Source organism: Vanessa tameamea, chromosome 28, assembly GCF_037043105.1.
Source record: "Vanessa tameamea isolate UH-Manoa-2023 chromosome 28, ilVanTame1 primary haplotype, whole genome shotgun sequence".
Lineage (NCBI taxonomy): Eukaryota > Metazoa > Arthropoda > Insecta > Lepidoptera > Nymphalidae > Vanessa > Vanessa tameamea.
Window position 1 is genome coordinate 3423615 of NC_087336.1, and position 19990 is coordinate 3443604.

Here is a 19990-nt window from a genome sequence, read left to right on the forward strand (position 1 = left end):
TTGCTCACTCGCGCTTCAAACCGGAACACAACTATACTAAGCACATATTCCTTTTTGGCGAAAGAATATTCGATGAGTCGGCGGTACATAATCAAACGGACTTTGTACAAGACAAAGCCCTCAAGTTCTATTTGCTCTATTCCTAATTCGAAGGTTGTATTTCCGGTTTATATATAATAGACGATACGCGCAAGCTACACGATAATCAACTCCCAGGCGACATAGTCGTGTTTCTATTTACGGCAAAGCAAGATGCATTTATGAACATAATATGTCGTCTTAGCATAACCAATTCTAGTTTGATTATTATCATTGAACCGTGTTCAGGTGCATCCTGTTATCAACTTGGATGTAACAAACTTAAATTATAAAGATGTTAGAAGAGATATTCTGAGCTTAAGATCTATCTGGACAGGTACAGCTGGCTGGTGAAGCAAAACATTCTGAGATATCAGCCGTAACAGACCAGTCAAATTTTTGGGGTTTTCTGTTAAAAATTGGAGTGCACAGAATAAGGTGAGCAGTATTCTCTGTAAATATTGTCAATCAAAGAGGAGAGATAGACTTAAACTGCTTAGTCAACGTATATTACAATCTTCCTAATTTAATTGTTTACATAATCTCACAATATCTTCGTTTCAGAAAGCACGTAAAGGACTGAAGGTGAAGCAAAGGACCTACAAAAGATTCACCTACATTTATATAATCCAATATTTTATAGGTCAAGTTTAAATAAAAACAGGAATTTCCATTTTGACAGTGAAATCGTACGAGCAAAAATCTATACTTAATCGGAAGTTTAAAATCATTTTCCAGATTTTGTTAGCGATCAAATAAACATTTAAATTTTAGTTGATTAAAACCGTTTATTTATGTAAATTCTAAATTTAAACCAAGAATGAACGTAAACTTACAAGTGAATGAAACAAGTCGTTCTTAGTAAATGGATTAAAGCTAGAAAGTGTGTTTGTTAGTTGTTAAACTACCTCTCGATACTATTGTTTACATTGCACACTACAATACGAGGCCATTGTTTCAAACTCGTTCGTTTCTAGGTGTTAAACTAAATATTCATCACGGTTATAAGATATTTTATAGCCAGTTAAACGCGAACTCGTATCGTATGGCAAAATGTACTAAGTTCTTTATTTTCATTTTATAGTTCGCCCCACGGTAAGTTACCATTACGTATAGACATCAATGAGCCATTAACCTAGTGAGCCTAGTTGGTATGACCCCCCTGTTCACTCAACCTTTAAACCGGAACACAACAATACAAAATATTACAGTTTGACGAAAGAATATCTGATGAATGGGTGGTACCTACCCAGACTGACTTAAACTTAGCCCTAACACAAAGTTCTAAAACGTAACTAAATTGCACCCGCGCGAAATCAAGGCGAATCACGAATATTTGGAAATCTATATTTTATTTTTCTTAGCTATTTATTCTTCAAGAAAGATCGCTGATAATTAATTATAATTCCAATTAAATTTTAATTATCTCGCCAAAAATTGGTATCGTGTCATTTTAACGGCACTTGATAAATTTAAGTGATAATGCCGGATCTTGCGATCTCAAGTCTCCCGAAATTTTACTTTAAATGAAAATGTTACACTTATTATCAAGTGGCTTAAACATCGCTGGTTCCAAGTTTATTATTTTAGTAGCGAGCTAACTTAACACCAAATACTAAAAAAGAAAAAACGTTACGGAAAATACCATCCACCCTAAACAATCATTTTCCTTTGCGAAAACGATGGCAAACGAGCAGGAGACTCACCTATTGGAAACTACCACTGCCCATGGACTTCTGCAACACTTGCAAGTGCCTTTAAGGTATGTGTAGGCTCTCTTCTTGAAGGTTCCCAAGTCGTATCAGTTTTTCTTTCGGTTTTCTTACCGCGACGTTCTTATACCAACATCGATGAAAAATGTCTTATTTGTTTTTTTTTTTTTTCGATTCTAAACTCAAGCTTAAACCGGAATGATCATTGGTTGGTGACAGTCCGTGACGTTATAGGCGACCAATGAGCAGTCAAATTAAAATTTAACCAGTTAATTTCACTTAATTCGTTTCAGAAATTGGACGTCAATTTTATTTTGATGGCAGATTGTCTTTTAATCATATATTCTTAGCATATTATAAAGGCGTATAGTATATATAGTTTTCGAGCAAAATTCAAGGAAAGATAATAAAACCAATGAATTGAACAATTCCAAGACCCAGTTCTCGTATTCCAAGTTATTACTCAGCTTATCTTAAACCTTGTATTAGAAACCTTTTGCGTGTGTGTATAAGAGTGTTCATGTGTGTTAATATATGTGTATTAATATTCCAAGAGATCAGGATCGAACCAGCTTTTTTATCGCTGAGCCTGTATATCGTTAAGCTATTGATTTTTTTAATGTTTGTAATTTGGACGTCCATGAGTGTGTGTGCGTGCGTGTGTGTGCGTGTGCGCGCGCGCTTGTGTGTGTGTGTAACTGAAAACAAACTTATCTGCAAACAATGTTACTTTAAAAGTATTCATACATATATATGTATATTGAAATAACCTCGTAAACATTACACTCATACAAACAATGATATATACAGCTTCGTGAACGAACGGTATTTGTAAAATATACAAATAATTTATTATTGTTCGAAATCTGGGTCACAGAAATGATACCGCCCGCGCGACGATCATTCGCAATTATGATTAATGACGTAATTTAAATACCTAACGAAAATATTTACGTCGTACGTACGTAGGATGATTTGATAATTAAATTTTTCGCGAAAATACGGATTAATAGACATTGTTGATATTGAGAAACACGATATATTAAAAATAGGTTGTTTGTTATATTCGAAACTTCGGTAGCCTTCGGCGTTACGAGACATGAAGCTACGCCTTCTATATTTTTTAAACAGTCCGACAAGACATTATAGAGTCAGAGTTAACACAGTCGGATACCACCCATATTGAGTCAATTGCACAGACAAATGTTTAAGATTGAGTAATGTTTTCATCGTCGTCTAATTATCTACGATCTCGCAATATCCTCAGGGTTTTCTCGAACATTCCAATTATTAATCATCCTCCGACACATACAACCCTATATGGTGATGGCGAAATGGTATGGTGCCAATATTTTTATTTCAAATAAAAGTCGTAGGTTCAAAAACTGAACGAAACGAAAACAATTAAAGTATAAACGAAAAAAATTATTTTGTGTTGAAAAATCATAAATGGTGTCATAGTGATTGAATATACCTGTTGTCAGAGAGGGTCCAGAGCAAGCTATACCTAGTATCTCAACCATACCGATCAATCTCACCTTCGTGTCTTCTCCATCCTACGTGACATTGGCGAAACAATCTGTGCCCTGTGGCACAACTAAAAGCCATTAATCTAAGAATTGAAGCTATACCTAGTACAATTGTTTTCATTTATAGCGATGAATAACCTACCATTTTACAAAATACATTGGATACGATACAAGACACGGCGATTTTATCGTTTTTTTTTGGTCTCTCAATCTTTGCTAAGTAATACTGAGCCACCACACACAGAAGTCAGTTCCCTTCATCTACAAAGACGGATTAGCACTAATTGCTACCACATTATATACCACTTACCACACTTAAAAAACAGCGTCGATATTACTACTTGATTTTACTACGAAATATAAAAAAAAAAAACTATTTTTTATGAGCAATTCTTCTCAGTTGAAATAAAATTCCGAATAAACTAATAAAATAAAACGTATATTTTGATATATAGTCCATTGAAATGTTACATTTCACCTTGCGTTTTTCCGACGACGCAATTTTATTTTAGGGATGTGTGGGGGGGGGGGGGGAGAGATCCAGTAGAAGCTTAACCCCAAAATTATTGGGCCGCCAATAATGGACTACAATACATTCCATTACGAAATTGCCAATCATTCAAAACAACTCGTTTCATCAACAAAGATTCATAATTCATTGAAAATATATTTTTGAAAAATTTATCGTCTACGCTAGACGCGTATTATTATTCTATTACGTCAAGCAAATATCTAATTAAATAAACGTCACAAATCATAATAATATCTAACGCATCACAGTTCTATAATTATCGAGATAAAAACTCAGGTTTCAGACACGAGTATTCAATTTCCCGTCACCAGTAATAAACACAAATAAAAATTTACATTGTTTCAGGACTGTGCGCAAGCCCGTCTGGCTAGGTACCAACCACTCATCAGATATCCTACCGCCAAACAGCAATATTTAGCATTGTTGTGTTCCGGTTTAACGGGGGACTGAGCCATTGTAACTACAGGCACAAGGGACATCTTAGCTCCCAGCAGTCGCGAACGCTTACCATCAGGTGGTCCATAAGCACGTCCGCCTAAACATAAAGACGCGCCCCTTAACTTTAAACTATTATCGCCTTGCACTAGTATATGAATGACGTTTGTGCTAATAAGATATCTTAGTGTGCGTGAACGCTAAGAATATAGACAGCAATAACACACAGAGATACTTTAGCATTAATAATATTACTTATTTATTTAATGATAGATAGTTATTTAATACGTAGTCAAAGTTAAAACTACTATTGATTCGGATACAATAAAATACCTATAGCCTATACCAATCGAAGGAATTTTAAAACAGTTGGGCTATATTGTCCACTACAAACAGTCCTTGATTAATATATCTATTTTTAAAATACAGTAATATTAAACTTAAATACATATATCCGCTTTATTTTCGCCTCCAATCTTCCGGTAAGAGTATCCCCAACATTTAAAACATTGCAATTTCTTCGCGAAACCATAACGAATATCTTAGATTATCTATACGAGCTCTCGACCAATAATATCGCGTCATTTCGATGTAAAATTTTGTTTATTTATCTTTACGTATGTTGTGGTTCGAAAGCTATAGACGACTAAGACTGGTGACGAACCGGGCAAAGTAGGTTTTGTTATATACCTACAATATATAACATTTTTCGTAGTATGAACAATGTTACCGAGTTTCGTTTACACTAATTGCTAAGTTGATCTAAGTTCAGGGACGAGGAATAATGAAAGATATTATAAATACCCCCCCCCAACTGCTCTATCGATAGACAAGAATTACTAGTGTAGTGTTTTGTTCCAGCTTGAAAGTCGAGTGAGCCAGTGTTATTACAAGCACCAGAACGTAGCACCTTAGTTTCCAAGTTTAACTGACCCTTTTGCCATTGATTGTTTTACCACGTGGGACATCAATAGGCTGTTACTAAACTCTACTTTTAAAAATCGAATATTAATATCCTAAGAGTCCCAAATATAATGAACGATTATGTTAACATTTGAACGATATCGAAGACAAACTCGAATGGAGGTCGTTTAAATGTTCGACCTCTTTCTACGTTCTCGTTGATTTTCCACTATATAAATCACGTGTCAACATTTAACCGTTAAGTATAATCCGGCCGCTGAGAGAATGCGTTTAAGTGTATCTGTAAGTTTATCACGAGCATGACTAGTGATACATTAAAATAAAAAAAATACATGTGTCGTGGGATTGGGAGTGGGACAATACCCGATTGGAACGAAATTGATTTCGACATATAAAGTATATGTATTAAATTACAAGAAACAAAATTGACATTAAGACCCATATATATGGCACATAATCAAATATAAGTTTAAAAAAAATCTATACACAGTAACAGCGACTAAATTTCTACTGGGCTAAGGCCTCCTCCCGTTTGAGAAGGTATAGAGTATATTCCAACACGCTGTTCCAATGCGTGTTGGTGGATACACATGCGGCTGAAGCCGCAGAGCACGAGATAAATTATAAACACATATTAAGCACATGAAAATCCAGTCGTGCTTGCCTGGGTTTGAACCCGCAGTCATCGGTTGAAATGCACGCGTTCTAACCACAGGGCCATATTAAACTTTGTATAAAAGAAAGATAGAAAGAGACGGAAAAATGGTTATTCCTTACGTTACCATATCTGCCAGCTCATTCTACTGTAAGCCGCGTAGAAGGACTTTTTTTTTTAAATAGGTAAACAGACATTGAGACTGTATTTACAATTTACATACACAACTTTTAAATCGAAACAACAGTATGATAAGTGGGCGGTGCCCATACGTTATCCCACCAAGTGAAGGTGTGTAGTTCATTTTTAGTTTTCGCTTCCAGTTTTGCTACGTTTAGGTATATAGTACTCCACGACTAATCTTTTATCAAGCTAAACGCGTTGTTATCATTTTCGTAACATGCGAATTAAATATATTTATTAACCAAACTGGATGTATCAGCGAAATATTATTTTGATAACGAGGATACTTAAATGTTATAATGTTCATTCATAATCTGAGTTACATTACACTCGAAGGCTATTAGGGTCGAAACATACAACTACGAATCGGTGCAATGCAATTTCGTGCATCTTCTAAATCATGGTAACGGCAATATACTTACATAATATACGCTTATGATGATTTATCGAATCTCACCGAAGAACACGAGCGTGACATTTCAGAAGGTTATACGCGACATTGACTAGAATAAATACAAAATTTATAGGATACACGTATCTTAATAGCGTGTTACTGAAAGTCGATTGTCAACATTTCACGAGTGAGATACGAAGTGATTTCATACAGAACCGCACTGCTGATCTGATCTGACGTCCAAACGTTGCATTGAATTTATGTTAAGGTCTTTAATTTTAATCATACAAATCGATCATTGAAACCTACTCGAGAACCCGAGTGGCATTATGTTTGCCAACATAAGCCTAGCGGTTGCGTACCGTGACGTCACACATTTTCTTCTTTTTTTTAAAAAAATATTGTGTAAGTTATTGTTGTATTTTTGCCTGCCATTAGCACCGTGCGTTTTAATAAAGGCATTCTATTCTATTACGACTATTGAAATAATCAGCAACGTTAGTATGAGGAATGACAGTCCTTTATCAGGTTTAACTAAACGCGTCTTTCTAGTATCGACACTTCATAATATGTAATAATAAACTATGTCGATTTCTTGTACGTCAGTACATCGAAGATTTTTCGAAGTTGAATACTGAAAGTTAAGAGCATTCGTCTTATTTGTAAACAGTTAAACGTCTTTATTTAAAAATATTTTAATGGGTGCTTAGTGAAAGAATGCTGTCCCTTTCTTCCGAATGTCAAATCGATGACGACGGAAATGATTAAACCATCGTTTTACTTTGCACCCTCCGAATAACGTAACGTCATAAGTCTATCAGTGAGACCGTTAATGGTGGGCCTTTTAGAACCGCGAGTGACATAACAAGTAAGGTCCCACGGTGGTCAGATAATTATATGTAATTAACTATATACGTGGGACAATTGTTGTACATATATATTTTATTGTATACATAAAGATATTATACGAATTAAAAAAATGTGTTGTAAAACGGTCGGATATTATTTTGTTGTATGCCACAAATATATTATATGGAAAATTACAGGACTAAAAAGTAGTTGTGTTGGGACATATAGGTTATTAGCCATCTCTTTCAGACAGCCCAATCTGATAGAGACACAAGACACACAATCTGGGTATGTGCAATACAAATTTTTACATATTAAGATTATACTACTGCAGTTATTTTTATGTATCTGTGTATCCAAATTTTATATCATCGGAAAAGAACTTTTTTTTTTTTATTTAAATAGTCTGGCAAAAATACCCAGTCATTGGCCCTGTAAGAAATATTAACCCTAATATCGCCAATGTTATGTCCCTTGTAATGACACTTAACGAACAGCTCGAAGGTATTTATTTGTAAATCTCTACTTAATGTTATGAATACAAGAGAATGGTCCATATGTTCGTTATATTATTTTAAGCCGCTGAATCGATAATTTAAGACATGACTTTATTTTCTCGTTGATGAATGCATTGCAATCGGGGGCGTGTGAATCTTCTGACCGATTACCCACTAAAAACAACCCGAGACCGGACCAAGAATATAGAGACGTTACAGGATTTTTACAAATATAATTTAGCTACGGATTGAGTGCTCGTGACCTTGGAAAATTTTTGAAAGCGAATAATATTGAAAACGAATTATATTTTCCTTATTCTGTTACAATAAATATTAAAGCATATATTCCCGCTCTTATAGTTCAAGTATTCATTTGAATAAAACATGAAGGAACCTCTTGTATTAATAAATATTGGACAACATCACATACTTTACTCCGATCCCAATGTAAGCAGCTAAAGCACTTGTGTTATGGAAAATCAGAAGTAACGACGGTATCACAAACACCCAGACCCAAGACAACATAGAAAACTTATGAACTTTTTCTACATCGACTCAGCCGAGAATCGAACCCGGGACCTCGGAGGTCGTCAAAGGTGTATGGAGGAGGTGTATTACATTGAAACAATTTATAGTATTCCTACTAAATCTCGAAAATCAGCGAATAGGATTTAAAGTAATTTATTTTAAGACGTAATATTATAAACCAAGAACTCTTCATCGGGAAAGACCTCGGGCGCAATCTCACTTAACGATTCTTGCGTAGCTATTATTTAAGAACAAACTCTACCCAACGCGGATAACGATCGTGAATGTCAGAAAGTAATATGCGACATTGACGAAGTATAGAAAAACAAACCTTCGACCAACATATTCCATGGTTTATTATGCAATACAAACAGTTCTTGATCAATACCACCTATACACATTTTCATTTTACCTCACTTTGTGGTAGGTCTTTGTGCAAGCCCGTCTGGGTTTGTACCACCCACTCATCAGATAATCCACCGCCAGACAGCTGTAGGTACTAAGTATTGTTGTTTCCAGTTTGAAGAATGAGTGAGCCAGTGTAACTACAGTCACAAAGGACATAACATCTTAGTTCTCAAGGTTAGTGCCGCATTGGCTATGTAAAAAATTGTTAATATTTCTTAGAGCGCCATTGTCTATGGGCGGTGATCACTTATCATCAGGTGACCCATTTGCTCATTCGCCAATTTTCTTTCATATATAGTAATATTATACAAGCGAAATTATGTATTGAGCTGAGGCGGCAAAGCTAATGAGCCGAATTTGATGAGATTTGGTATGAAGCCTAAAGTACACAAGCTCCAAATCTTTATACATAAAACCGGCAAATAATTCAGTACCATTTTCTCCCAAGCTTTTCAACCGCTTTCCTTTGTTTTTTGTTAGGTTATGCAATCTAGTGACCAGCTTTAGAGGTTACCAATAAAAAAAAACATTAAGAAATAACAGTACAATTTAAAAAAAAAACATCGAAACATGAAAACAGTTTTTCTCGAAGTTTAAATAATGATTATGGTCGAATCTCGACCAATGACCGAACACTGTCACACTTAAAGGATACGCGTACCAAAATAGCGGTTCATAAATCACCTTAAGACGGTTTTCATTTATTCACGAGTAAGACGCCAAGTGAGTTCAGTTACACGCATACAAATAAAAAATAATAATATGCATGTTAAAAATATGATAGTAACTATATTATCAGAGTGATACTATAAGTTTAATATTAACACGTACAGACGTACACACGAAACACGTGTTGAAGCGTATCTTAATTCTATAGTATTGTTTTAGCTAATAGCTTTACCATTTCTAATATTAGAAACAATACGTCATTTATAATCTATGTATGTATGTATGTCTATTTATATTTGCTTTCATTTGCTACCAATGTTCTCATTTAAAGTTATCCAAATTCAAATTTGAAATATAGCATTTTTTTTTTATCAGGATAAGGGTATTACACCGTGCAGCCTATTTTACTGTTGTTAAGGCAAAAGTATTGCACCGTGCAGCCTCAGTTTTAGTAAATAATATGTGTGTACTTAATAAATAAAAAAAAAATCTTACCTGATCCAAGTCAATCTGTCGCAAGGGAAGCTGCGGTCTTACGTTGTTTGAACTCATCGAACTCATCTTATCGTCATATATGAATTGCACTAAAGCTGAACACGATTCATACAATAAAAAAAATAATAAAAATACTATGTCACTTCGAGATCACAGATAATGTTATTTACAATAACATAATTTTTTTGCGTCAGGATTTATTTTTCGGCACAATGGTTCTTTCCTGAAACAAAAACAAAAAAAAACATTCAATATTGCACATTCTATTCTCGTCTTGTTATTTTCATGGACTGGAATATGTACTACAAAAACACATTTTATCGATGGTCAGGAAAAGGAAAAAAGTATGTACTATGTCTACATAGGTACTTTGGCGTTTCTGTCATTAAATTTATTAAAAAAAATGTAAATAGAACAGATTTAAAACAGGCAAATAAAATGTGTTGTGGTTTATCATGCATTCCTTGGATGCATACATATAAATATACAATAACTGTTCCTTTTTTAGTTCGTTTTAAACCGCTCTACCCAGCAAGGAAAACTATTATATGCATAATGTGACTAAGCTATGGACTAATTTCTGACTACTTTCTGACCTACCACTGATACTGGCTATTCTTTTCAACCCCACACATAAGAAAGAGATGTCAGTATTTATAGACCTGTCAAATTCGTTAAAGTAATGAGCACGATAGACGCCATTTTGAATAATTTCGCTTCTTATTAAAAATAGCTGCTGTAACGTTGACTATTAAAATTGAAATTTGATTAAAACTATCAACGCCGTACGAACGTGCAATTCCATTACAAATATCAACACGTAGTTTTATATTTTGAAACCGGATCAACGGCTTAAACTTGATCAATTCAGTAGTTGGTGTTATTTTTTTTTTTACGTGAGCAACACTTAAATCAACATTAATCTCTTCGTGATAAAAAAAAGCTACACTGTAACGAGATACGGGTCATAATTCTATCATTCGGGCTTTTGGAAATAGTTAACTAATTGGTTTCCTTTCGGTTTCGTCGGAATAGAATAGAGATCGATCTTAAACGATTGGATTTTTAAAAGTGGACTATGTTCAAATCCCACAAACAGATCATACGGATGTATAACCGGAAAGTAAGCCATCAACCAAAGTTTCCAATTGAAGTTGAAGTCAGGTCAGCTGAAGTCTAGCAAATTATTATCATGCTGTTTTGATACGATGCTGACTTCAAAATAGGTAGGATATCACCATAGGAACACAGCCACAGGCTGCATGATAAAAAAATGTAATCCATTTTAATAACATTAGCAATAACACCAGCCACCTGATGGTGAATGGTCACCTCTGGACATAGACCATTGGCACCTTAAGAGATTTTAACCATAAAGAAAAAAAGCAGAAGAAACAACTAGCAACCACACAAATAAAAAAAAACTTAAATTATGTCATAACACTAAAACATTAGTGAAAACCACAAAGACAATTAGAGATTTTATGTAATTTAACACAGTTTAATTAAAAAAAAGTTTATATAATACTTAATCATTGCAATATATAATTGCATACATATATTATAATAAATGAATGTTGCTTGTATTTGAAAGGAAGTAATCAGTTTTAATTTACTAACAGGAACAACATTATAATTACTTCAACAAAACATATGTACCAATAATTAATGCTTTTTACATTTTATCTTGTACACTGAATGTAGGGGGAGAGGGTTGGTTAATCTCTGGTGCTAGAATTATGATTAGATTTTCATCATACATATTTCTGTCTAGCCAGTTGTTAATAAATTATAATAACATTAATTAGAGTATACTATGGACTTTGAACTAAGAAGTTGGGTGTATTTTGCTGGTCACTTACAGCATTCCTCATCTTAATATCCTTCGCTCTATAAATGTTGAATGTTTACTTTGTTATTTGTATTTGTTCAGTCAATTCTTATGTAAATATATTAAACGTAATGAGTGTCATATTTTATTATAAATAGTTTAGAATACTAACAACTTGGAATTGCTTGTAACATTTTAATATTTGATCCAGGATATCTAAGGTAATGTAATAAATAAATATATGTATATATTGAGTTATCTTTAAATAATTAAGTTACTTTTAAACTCTGTCTTTTTGTTTGCTAACTTCTTGAGCTCTAGATGAATAGATAATTCGTGACTGATTAATATCTTAGTGTACATATATAATAATAGACTGTCATTTAAACAGTCAGCTAATTTAAGCAATGTTGTAAACAAACAAATATATATATGTTTTATGTGCATTGTTTATGTTTTCAGTTACAAATATATCTCATTTATTGGTACAGATAAGTCACATTATTTAAAAAAATAATCTTGTTGATGGATTGATGTATGAATACAAAGCCTGTTAGTTTATTTTAATGTATATTGCATTCTGATTAATCACTAAGTTTCAAAATGTATAAACATATTTCCTATACAAGTTTTACCAAAACCTGTTTAACTTAAGAGTTAGAGACATAAACTTACTAAGTTATTATTGTATAAATTACAATACATTATACATTAGTATGGCTTATGAAGAAGGGTTGAACTACAACATATACATAAGTTATTATTACTACTGTCATGACAACATAACACACAACAGTTAGCTTTTACTTGAAATTCAGTTTTTTTTTTTTTAATTTAGTTAGCAAGACTGGCAAAGGTGTCTGATGGTAAGTGGGCACCACCCATAGCCATTGTCTAGCAATACTAACTACTCCTTACATTGCCAATGGGTCACAAACTTTAGGAACTAAGATATTATGTAAGGCCTGTATTTACACTGGCTTCCAACCATCAAACCTGAAGACAGTTATACTAAGTATTGCTATTTGGCTGTACAGTATGCTATGAGCGAGTGGTTTCTACCCAGATGGGCTTGCACACAAAAACCAGTCAAATATTGCGATTAATTTGAGCCAGTTTTGGAGACAACACATTTTATATACCAAATGATTTTCATTTAAGTACAGATAGTATATAAAAACTAGATTTTGGGTTTATATTTTTATATTAATATTTATTAAGTTACCTAACAATGACTCTTTCATCATTGTTGTAACAACAACAATGTCAGGACTACTTTTGACTATCATACATATGTTAAGATATCTTAAGCCAGTCACATCCCTACAATATGCCACTGTAGGGCTAAAGCTTCCTTCCACTTTGAGAAGAAGCATCAACCACACGGTTACAAAGTGGATACATTTTTTTTGTCACTCACTTGTTTGCGTTGGACATTTTAATATATTAATATTTATATTATAAACTTGTATAATATAAATTAAGAGCATATAGATAATAATAGTATATCTTTCATTTCTTTATTAATAGAAAGTTATCAATGGTTATTGTCTTAGGGGTTATTTAAAAAAATATATATTTTACTTAAAATGTTACACAAAATAATATTTAAATAATCATTAAATATAAGCTATATATAAAAATAGTTTCCTTAAGTATGTTATATTAAATATTTAAAAAAAAACATATAATACCTTTGTGCTCTATTTAAAAAAATATATATGCAACAAACATGTTATATAAAATTAGCTATTGTTTTATACATAACTATGATTACACAAGTTCAAAATGAGAACATGTCAAGATTTAACACTAACTGCATTTCAAGTTCTAACAAAAACAGTAAAAACTCACCAAACAACAGTTAAAGACCTACTCAACCATAAACTACGTCCTATTAACATATACACAGCGACAGTTGTTGTGAAAAAGTAAAAATGCCCAACAAAACTCAACTTTCTACCCACATTTTAAGAAAAAAAAGAACAAATTAGCGGGAAACTTTATATGGTATCTACGATGATTACGAAGAGGGAAAAGTAAAAGTATAAAACATCTGACAAAGGAATCGAGATTTTGCAATCAACAAGGGCAAACTAAATCGTGTTTTTTTTTACTTCCTTACGCATCTGTGACGAATCCGCAGTTTTCCTTTTAAGAAATCTCTGTCATGGCACCGTTTACACATTAATTAGTTTTCTTTATAATAAGATAACGATTTTATAAAAATTAAAATGTTAAATTACACTGATTCATTACTCGACGAAGTTTTAACTTTAGCTGTACACCTGAATTTACCTGTCAATTGACAGCTTTATTATACTACCAAGTGAAGTAGGTCTCACAAGCCGTCAATAATGTTGAATTGAGGTTAACTCTAAATTTAGTTTCATTATACTTACGTAGTGATCACCCGTTTTACACTGTCATCGACCACATTTTTGTTTGAAATCTAGCACTTCACGAATTAATAATTCACTTCATTTACTTTTATGTAAGTTTTTGTAGATTAGTACATGTCATTGCTGTGAAATCTAGTTTATATAGGCCCTGTTTCTAAAAACTATTTCACGCAGTCAAATCACATCAAATGAAAAGAAATATAAGAAAGAGCACGAACATGCTACAGTGCGAGAAAACGATATTGATTACTGTTTATTGACGCTAGGTGACGCTCAAAGAAATATTTTAAGCTGCGTTCAATTTAAATAGTTTACTACTAAAATTAATATATGTTATTGGCAATCTATTTATTTATGACTGCTAGAAGTAATGGAACGATGTAAAATCCAACAAATTTATTATTGTTGTAATATTTAATTTTATGTAGATAGACCTATATATTATATTTATGCTACTAAAAGAAGCAAATATAAATTGTTAACTTGAAACTGTAATTAATTATTTCCATATTATATAACTAACATATCATCATCTAATTTTTTGGATATCATTATATAGAACGATGGTCTTTAGAAGCAGGTCTTAAAATAAAATAATAAAGAAATTGTGTTATATATTTTATTGAATATTACGATTTGATTCCTCAGATTTATTCTCTGTATATTCAATTGACATGCGAAAAAAATGTCAATTTGACATTGACAATAAATTGCTTGACAATGACATTATTAACCAATATCCATCAAGACCACAATTTGTATATTTAGTATTTACTAATGTATTCATAGACTTAAAAATTACCATAACTGGCTTAAACTGGTGCTAATATCTTCTAAACAACAACCGTAACACCCTATTGTACGATGTGCTACGTAATTATTACCGGGCGTAGTCTTGCGTGGTTGCTTTTAAGTTTAGTAGCGTTCATGCTAATTTTAACCGGTATAATGACGCCCAAATGGCTTTTAGGTCAGCCTGTTGTATTAAACGAGAACAATACAACAAAGTTTTATGTACCCAGCGTAGGAATATATAACCGGTTTGTATTATTGATATTTTTATATCTTAAGTTTTAGTATACATTGTTGAAAAAACCCTTTTAATAAATTGTAAACGAACTTGAATAGATATAACTTTTATAAAAACTACAAAAATTGTACTAATTAAATATTACTTTAAAATTATTTCGTATGTTGTTTCAGTCTGAAACTTGAATTGATAGAAGTTATTGTATTACCTTCAAAAATTTTTAATTTTGGCAATTCACCAGTTGACTCAAAGTATCCATATAGGAACTTAAAATTTTTGATGTGCTTTTCTTTCCTAGAATAACAATTATATGTAGTTTAAGACACTATCAAAATTCATTAAAATGTATTTAATATCTTCTACACAACACACAATCTGACTAAAAATTAAGATAAACTACATAAAAATATACAGTTTGTCTGATATGAAAAGAAAATCCAAAATAAAGTCTATGATATATTTTTAAACTTGTTTATAGTTTATGATTTCCTGGTACTAATATATAAACCTGGTACTAATAAGTGGATATTAAAATTTTTGTGCAACTGTAATGAACATTATTGCCATTCCTAACTGACCGTTAATTCACATATAATACCATTCGTGCTAGAGGGGGTGGGTAGGGGGAAGGGCAGGTGTTAGTTATTCTATTGCTTATTCCAATTGAAGAAATATAGATAAACCTTTAATTTACATGCAATATACTAATAACTCAGCTATATTTAACACTTTTAAACGGAACTACTTATATCCACTTTAATTTAATTGAAAGTTCCAATAACAGCTTCATTGATATTCAAAACACCAGAATTATCAAGCTCTTGACCAATTATATAGCACCGATTTGATGTCAAATATTGTATATTTGACTTTTGTCCTGTTGTTATACGTGGTATATTCCTGTACACATTATAATACATATGGTAAATTTTATAAACCTTGGTTGAGCAGTGAAACTTTTTGTATTTATAATATTAGGATGTAGGAGAATTTTCCTGGAATGTTTTTTTTACATAAAAACTATACAATAGATACATAGAGTTTACGGTATTTATATTTATTTTTTCAGATGTATTCGTATGAAACATGACCGTTACAACTGTGCACCATTCTCTTTGTATGGGTTGGCTACTGATTCTTCTGTATATCCTAAACCATGGAAGGCTGCACTGTTTTTCTTATCTCTATGTAAGTATAATGCCCTTTTGAGTGAATTATTACTGTCATTTATATAGTAGCTAGATTTTTATGCCGTTAGGACCTGGGTTCAATCACTGGGTTGACTGATGTGACTGACTCATAAAACACTCTCTTATGCCTGCATGTATGCTGGATACAAAAACATATGTACTTCATTGCTATATATATTATTTATATAATAAGAAAAATATATCTATAAAACGATAGCTCTTTTTTTGCCGCGCATCACTCAATAACCTCTGAATATATAAATTTGTAACATTCTGTTGCAATGCGTTTCAGAGAAGGTTTATAGCTAAATATCAACATAGAATATAATCATAATAACGAAGCCACAGCAACACTTGGTCGGGTCTGTTAGTACATATATTTATTGGTTTTCAATAATTATAAACTCATCAAAAGAACATAAAGTCTATGTTCCTGTCGCTGCTTCACGTCACGTCAGCTTTCTTGTTCAATTAGTATTATAAGACAGGGATTAGATAAAGCACTTGTGTTTGCTGACACTTGTACAATTTTATATGCACCGCTCAGCTGGCTGATCTCGTCTGATAATGGCCTCTGGATAACATAATTATCATCATCAGTATTCCTTCTGTAAATGGTTATCTATGAGAAATTCTGTATAGTATTTCTTTTTCATTCAAGGTGCAGCGATACAGTTTTCAACAGTTTTAGCTGGAGTACTGGCGTGTTGTGTGCAGTCGGTGTTTAAGAAGAGCGTGATATCTCTAGCAGGAGCTACTCAGGCTTTGGGAGGTGAACATTTTGGTGTTTTTATTTAATATGCTCATTAAATATCATAACAATGTTTATATACCTCATTTAATTGTTTCGTAGCACATTTTAAACAACTGCTCCTGTGGTACCTGTCAAAGCCTTGGTTAGTCCTAAAGCGGGAGTGCTATCAAGTCCTTCTATCAAGTTCTATTCTGTCTATTATTATTATTATTCTGTTATATCTTCTATCAAGTTGCTGGTGAGTCCCACGTAACCCCCACTTCGCGTGGTTGATATGTAGACGTATTTCAAGGGAAATAAATTATGCACACAATTTTTCGTTTGTAAATATTTATATGGTGGTATTTTGTTGGGTTCTTTTATTTTGTCCAATTGTAAATATTTATTTTATTTAAAAGTACTTTCTGTTTCAGGTTTCTTTGGAGTCTTGGGCCTTCTCCTCTACCCGTGGGGCTGGGGCGCGTCCCGTGTGAAGCGTCTCTGCGGTGACTACTCGGAGCCGTATATACCAGGAGAATGTTCGATCGGTAATATATGACAGGACATACTAACTTTATAAATGCGAAAGTAACTCTGTCTGTTACATCTTCGCGCTTAAAACCGCTGGACCGATTTAGATGAAATTTGGTATGGAGATAGTCTCGAGTCCAGAAAGGACATAGGCTTTTAATTAATTGCTCGAGGGGTTAAAGTGGATTTAAATTAAAGTAAACAAATCGCTAACAGATCGATTTTTTATATATATTACAGGATGGGCCTTCTTCGTGACAGCTATAGGAGTAGCTCAAGTATTTCTGGCCAGTGCATTATCCAAGACCGCTGACAAAGCAGCTAGCTCAGATAAAGTTCAGTTCCAGATGGATGAAGGGAAACAGCTCATATGTCTCGTCTGATAAGTCCGAATCAATTATAACCCTACAGTTCTATTCTGCGTGAATCAACTCAAAACTCACCGTCCTGAAATTCCATAAAGCGTTAAGCGACATTGATTGTAAGAATTATTAAATTTCATGTGTATAAGGATCAAAATAGCGTACGGTGAGTCGGTATACATTTCACAAGTGAGATACGAAGTGAGTTCTCACAGAATGGTATTGCTCGTTGCATATGTGTATTTGGATATTAGTATAACAGTTTTTCAAAATACATAAGATTGACCTTAAATAATTTTGACTGATAAAACATATGGTCTTTGATAACTTAAAATTAAAACATTATAAGACTCGACGATATCGATATAGTTTAATAAAAAAAAAAAACAATTCGAATAAGACTTCAAGTCCAATTAAACTGTTAAGTGTCCTCACGTGACCGCTTGTAAATCCTTGGTGATTTTTTTAATCCAACATTGCGGTTGATGTCTGTTGTCTCGGCCTTATACGACATTTTCGGGACTATATGGACCGTGTTGTGCAGAAATGTGGCAACTCAGAAGCACATTTAAATGAGTAAAGCAAAGTTGTGACATTAAAAAATGCCTTTAGAATAATATGCATAATATTATAGTTATATACATATTTAATTGAACAGGTTTATCGTCACTATAAAAATGGATTTCTCAATTGAATCTTCACAAGATTTATTTAATGTCTAGGTTGGAACGTTCTGCAAAACACGGTACAATTATTATTTATTCGGTTAAAAATCCACTATAATCCGTCCTAAATAACTGTTTTTTTTAAATAGATAGTTTGATCATGAACTTTTTCTTATGAACTCCGCGCGTTATCAGAAAGAGATGCGACGTTTGGGAATTGAGATACGAGTGCTAGTGGTAGCGTTAGCAAAACCGTGTTGATACTTGAGAGACGATTTGTTAATTGTTTGTGTATATGATCGTAATTAGTTACTGGGTGATTTTTTTTTTAAATTAATTACGTGAAATTATCCTTGTAGGTGATTAGTCATTCATACAAACACCCTTAACACCCTTAACCTACAACGACTGCATACACAGTGCCTATTCAGTTTTGCGAGAGTCGTAAAATTATTTCGATATTTTTTTTTGCTAACGCACCTTGAATGAATGACTGTTATATTCGATTTAAATTTAAAAAAATCGATCTCATTCTCATAACGCGCGGATTTTTTCATATTATTGTTGCGGGTAATAAAATCCCATCTATCCTAACAATCGGTTGTATTTCAAATATATATTATACTACAAAGTTAAGGAGGACACAAATATAGTGCATTCATATGATATGACTTCATTAAAAATTGTAATCTCAATTTTACAGACTGAAAATGGCTTCCATATTTGAATATTTTTTTATTCGATTCGAAACTTGACATTTTTTTATAGTCACGGATATCAAAGAAATCGTTTTTTTTTTTTTTAATTTGTAATACTCACATAGTTTTTAAGATTATATTTTAACATATAAGAATATATATAATATTATATTGTCTAGGAGAGTGAGCATTTGCCATATTTTTTTTATTGTTTGTACGTCTTTGCCATAGATGAAAAACATATTTGGCTTTAATTGTTTAAAAAAAAAACAGTATTATTTTTATTTCGTTTCTTTAAAATTCGAATGGTTGGTTGTATTTTAGTTTTAATATAGAAAAAAAAACTAAATTATTTTCGATTCCTATGGTAAAATAAAATATATTTAAGTTGATTAGGCAAAAGTGATTTTATGATTAATAATGTACTCAATAATTAAAACAATTATTAACTCTTGCAATGTAAAAGAAATTTGTAAAGCATTATAATTTAATACCTGTGCTATTATTATATACTAAAAAAAACGAAAGTGCTCAAAACCACTTTTGCATTTAAAATACCATATACTGCCTTATGATACTTTAAACTAGACTAAGTTTAACCACTACTAAACTATTTTTATATAATATACAAACTATATTTTTTATAGATAGATTAATTTT

At 32.5% G+C, this 19990-nt stretch overlaps 3 protein-coding genes across 7 annotated transcripts in view; 2 read left to right on the forward strand and 1 right to left on the reverse strand.

The window, feature by feature from the left end:
- LOC113391779 (cullin-1) overlaps positions 1–14366 on the reverse strand; it is a 42347-nt gene extending 27981 nt beyond the window's left edge. Inside the window, exons 1-2 of one of the 4 annotated variants that reach the window (XM_026627848.2) lie at positions 14122–14366; positions 9889–10111 (exon numbers count right to left, since the gene is read on the reverse strand). In XM_026627848.2, the coding sequence (XP_026483633.1) occupies positions 9889–9954 (66 nt within the window). In that variant the 5' untranslated portion in view covers positions 9955–10111; positions 14122–14366. Of the gene's footprint in view, positions 1–9888; positions 10112–13573; positions 13741–13836; positions 14037–14121 lie in introns of those variants that run through there. The other 3 variants (XM_026627849.2, XM_026627850.2, XM_026627852.2) reach the window with 3 other exon arrangements.
- The window catches only part of LOC113391816 (isochorismatase domain-containing protein 1-like), a 456430-nt gene that overhangs the window by 155156 nt on the left and 281284 nt on the right, over positions 1–19990 (forward strand). The gene's annotated exons all lie outside the window — the stretch shown is intronic.
- LOC113391781 (LHFPL tetraspan subfamily member 2a protein) lies at positions 14844–18155 on the forward strand. Its single transcript, XM_026627855.2, has 5 exons — positions 14844–15161; positions 16221–16339; positions 17003–17113; positions 17509–17622; positions 17846–18155. Exons 1-5 carry the CDS (start codon positions 14986–14988, stop codon positions 17986–17988), a joined length of 663 nt encoding a protein of 220 aa, XP_026483640.1. The 5' UTR covers positions 14844–14985; the 3' UTR covers positions 17989–18155.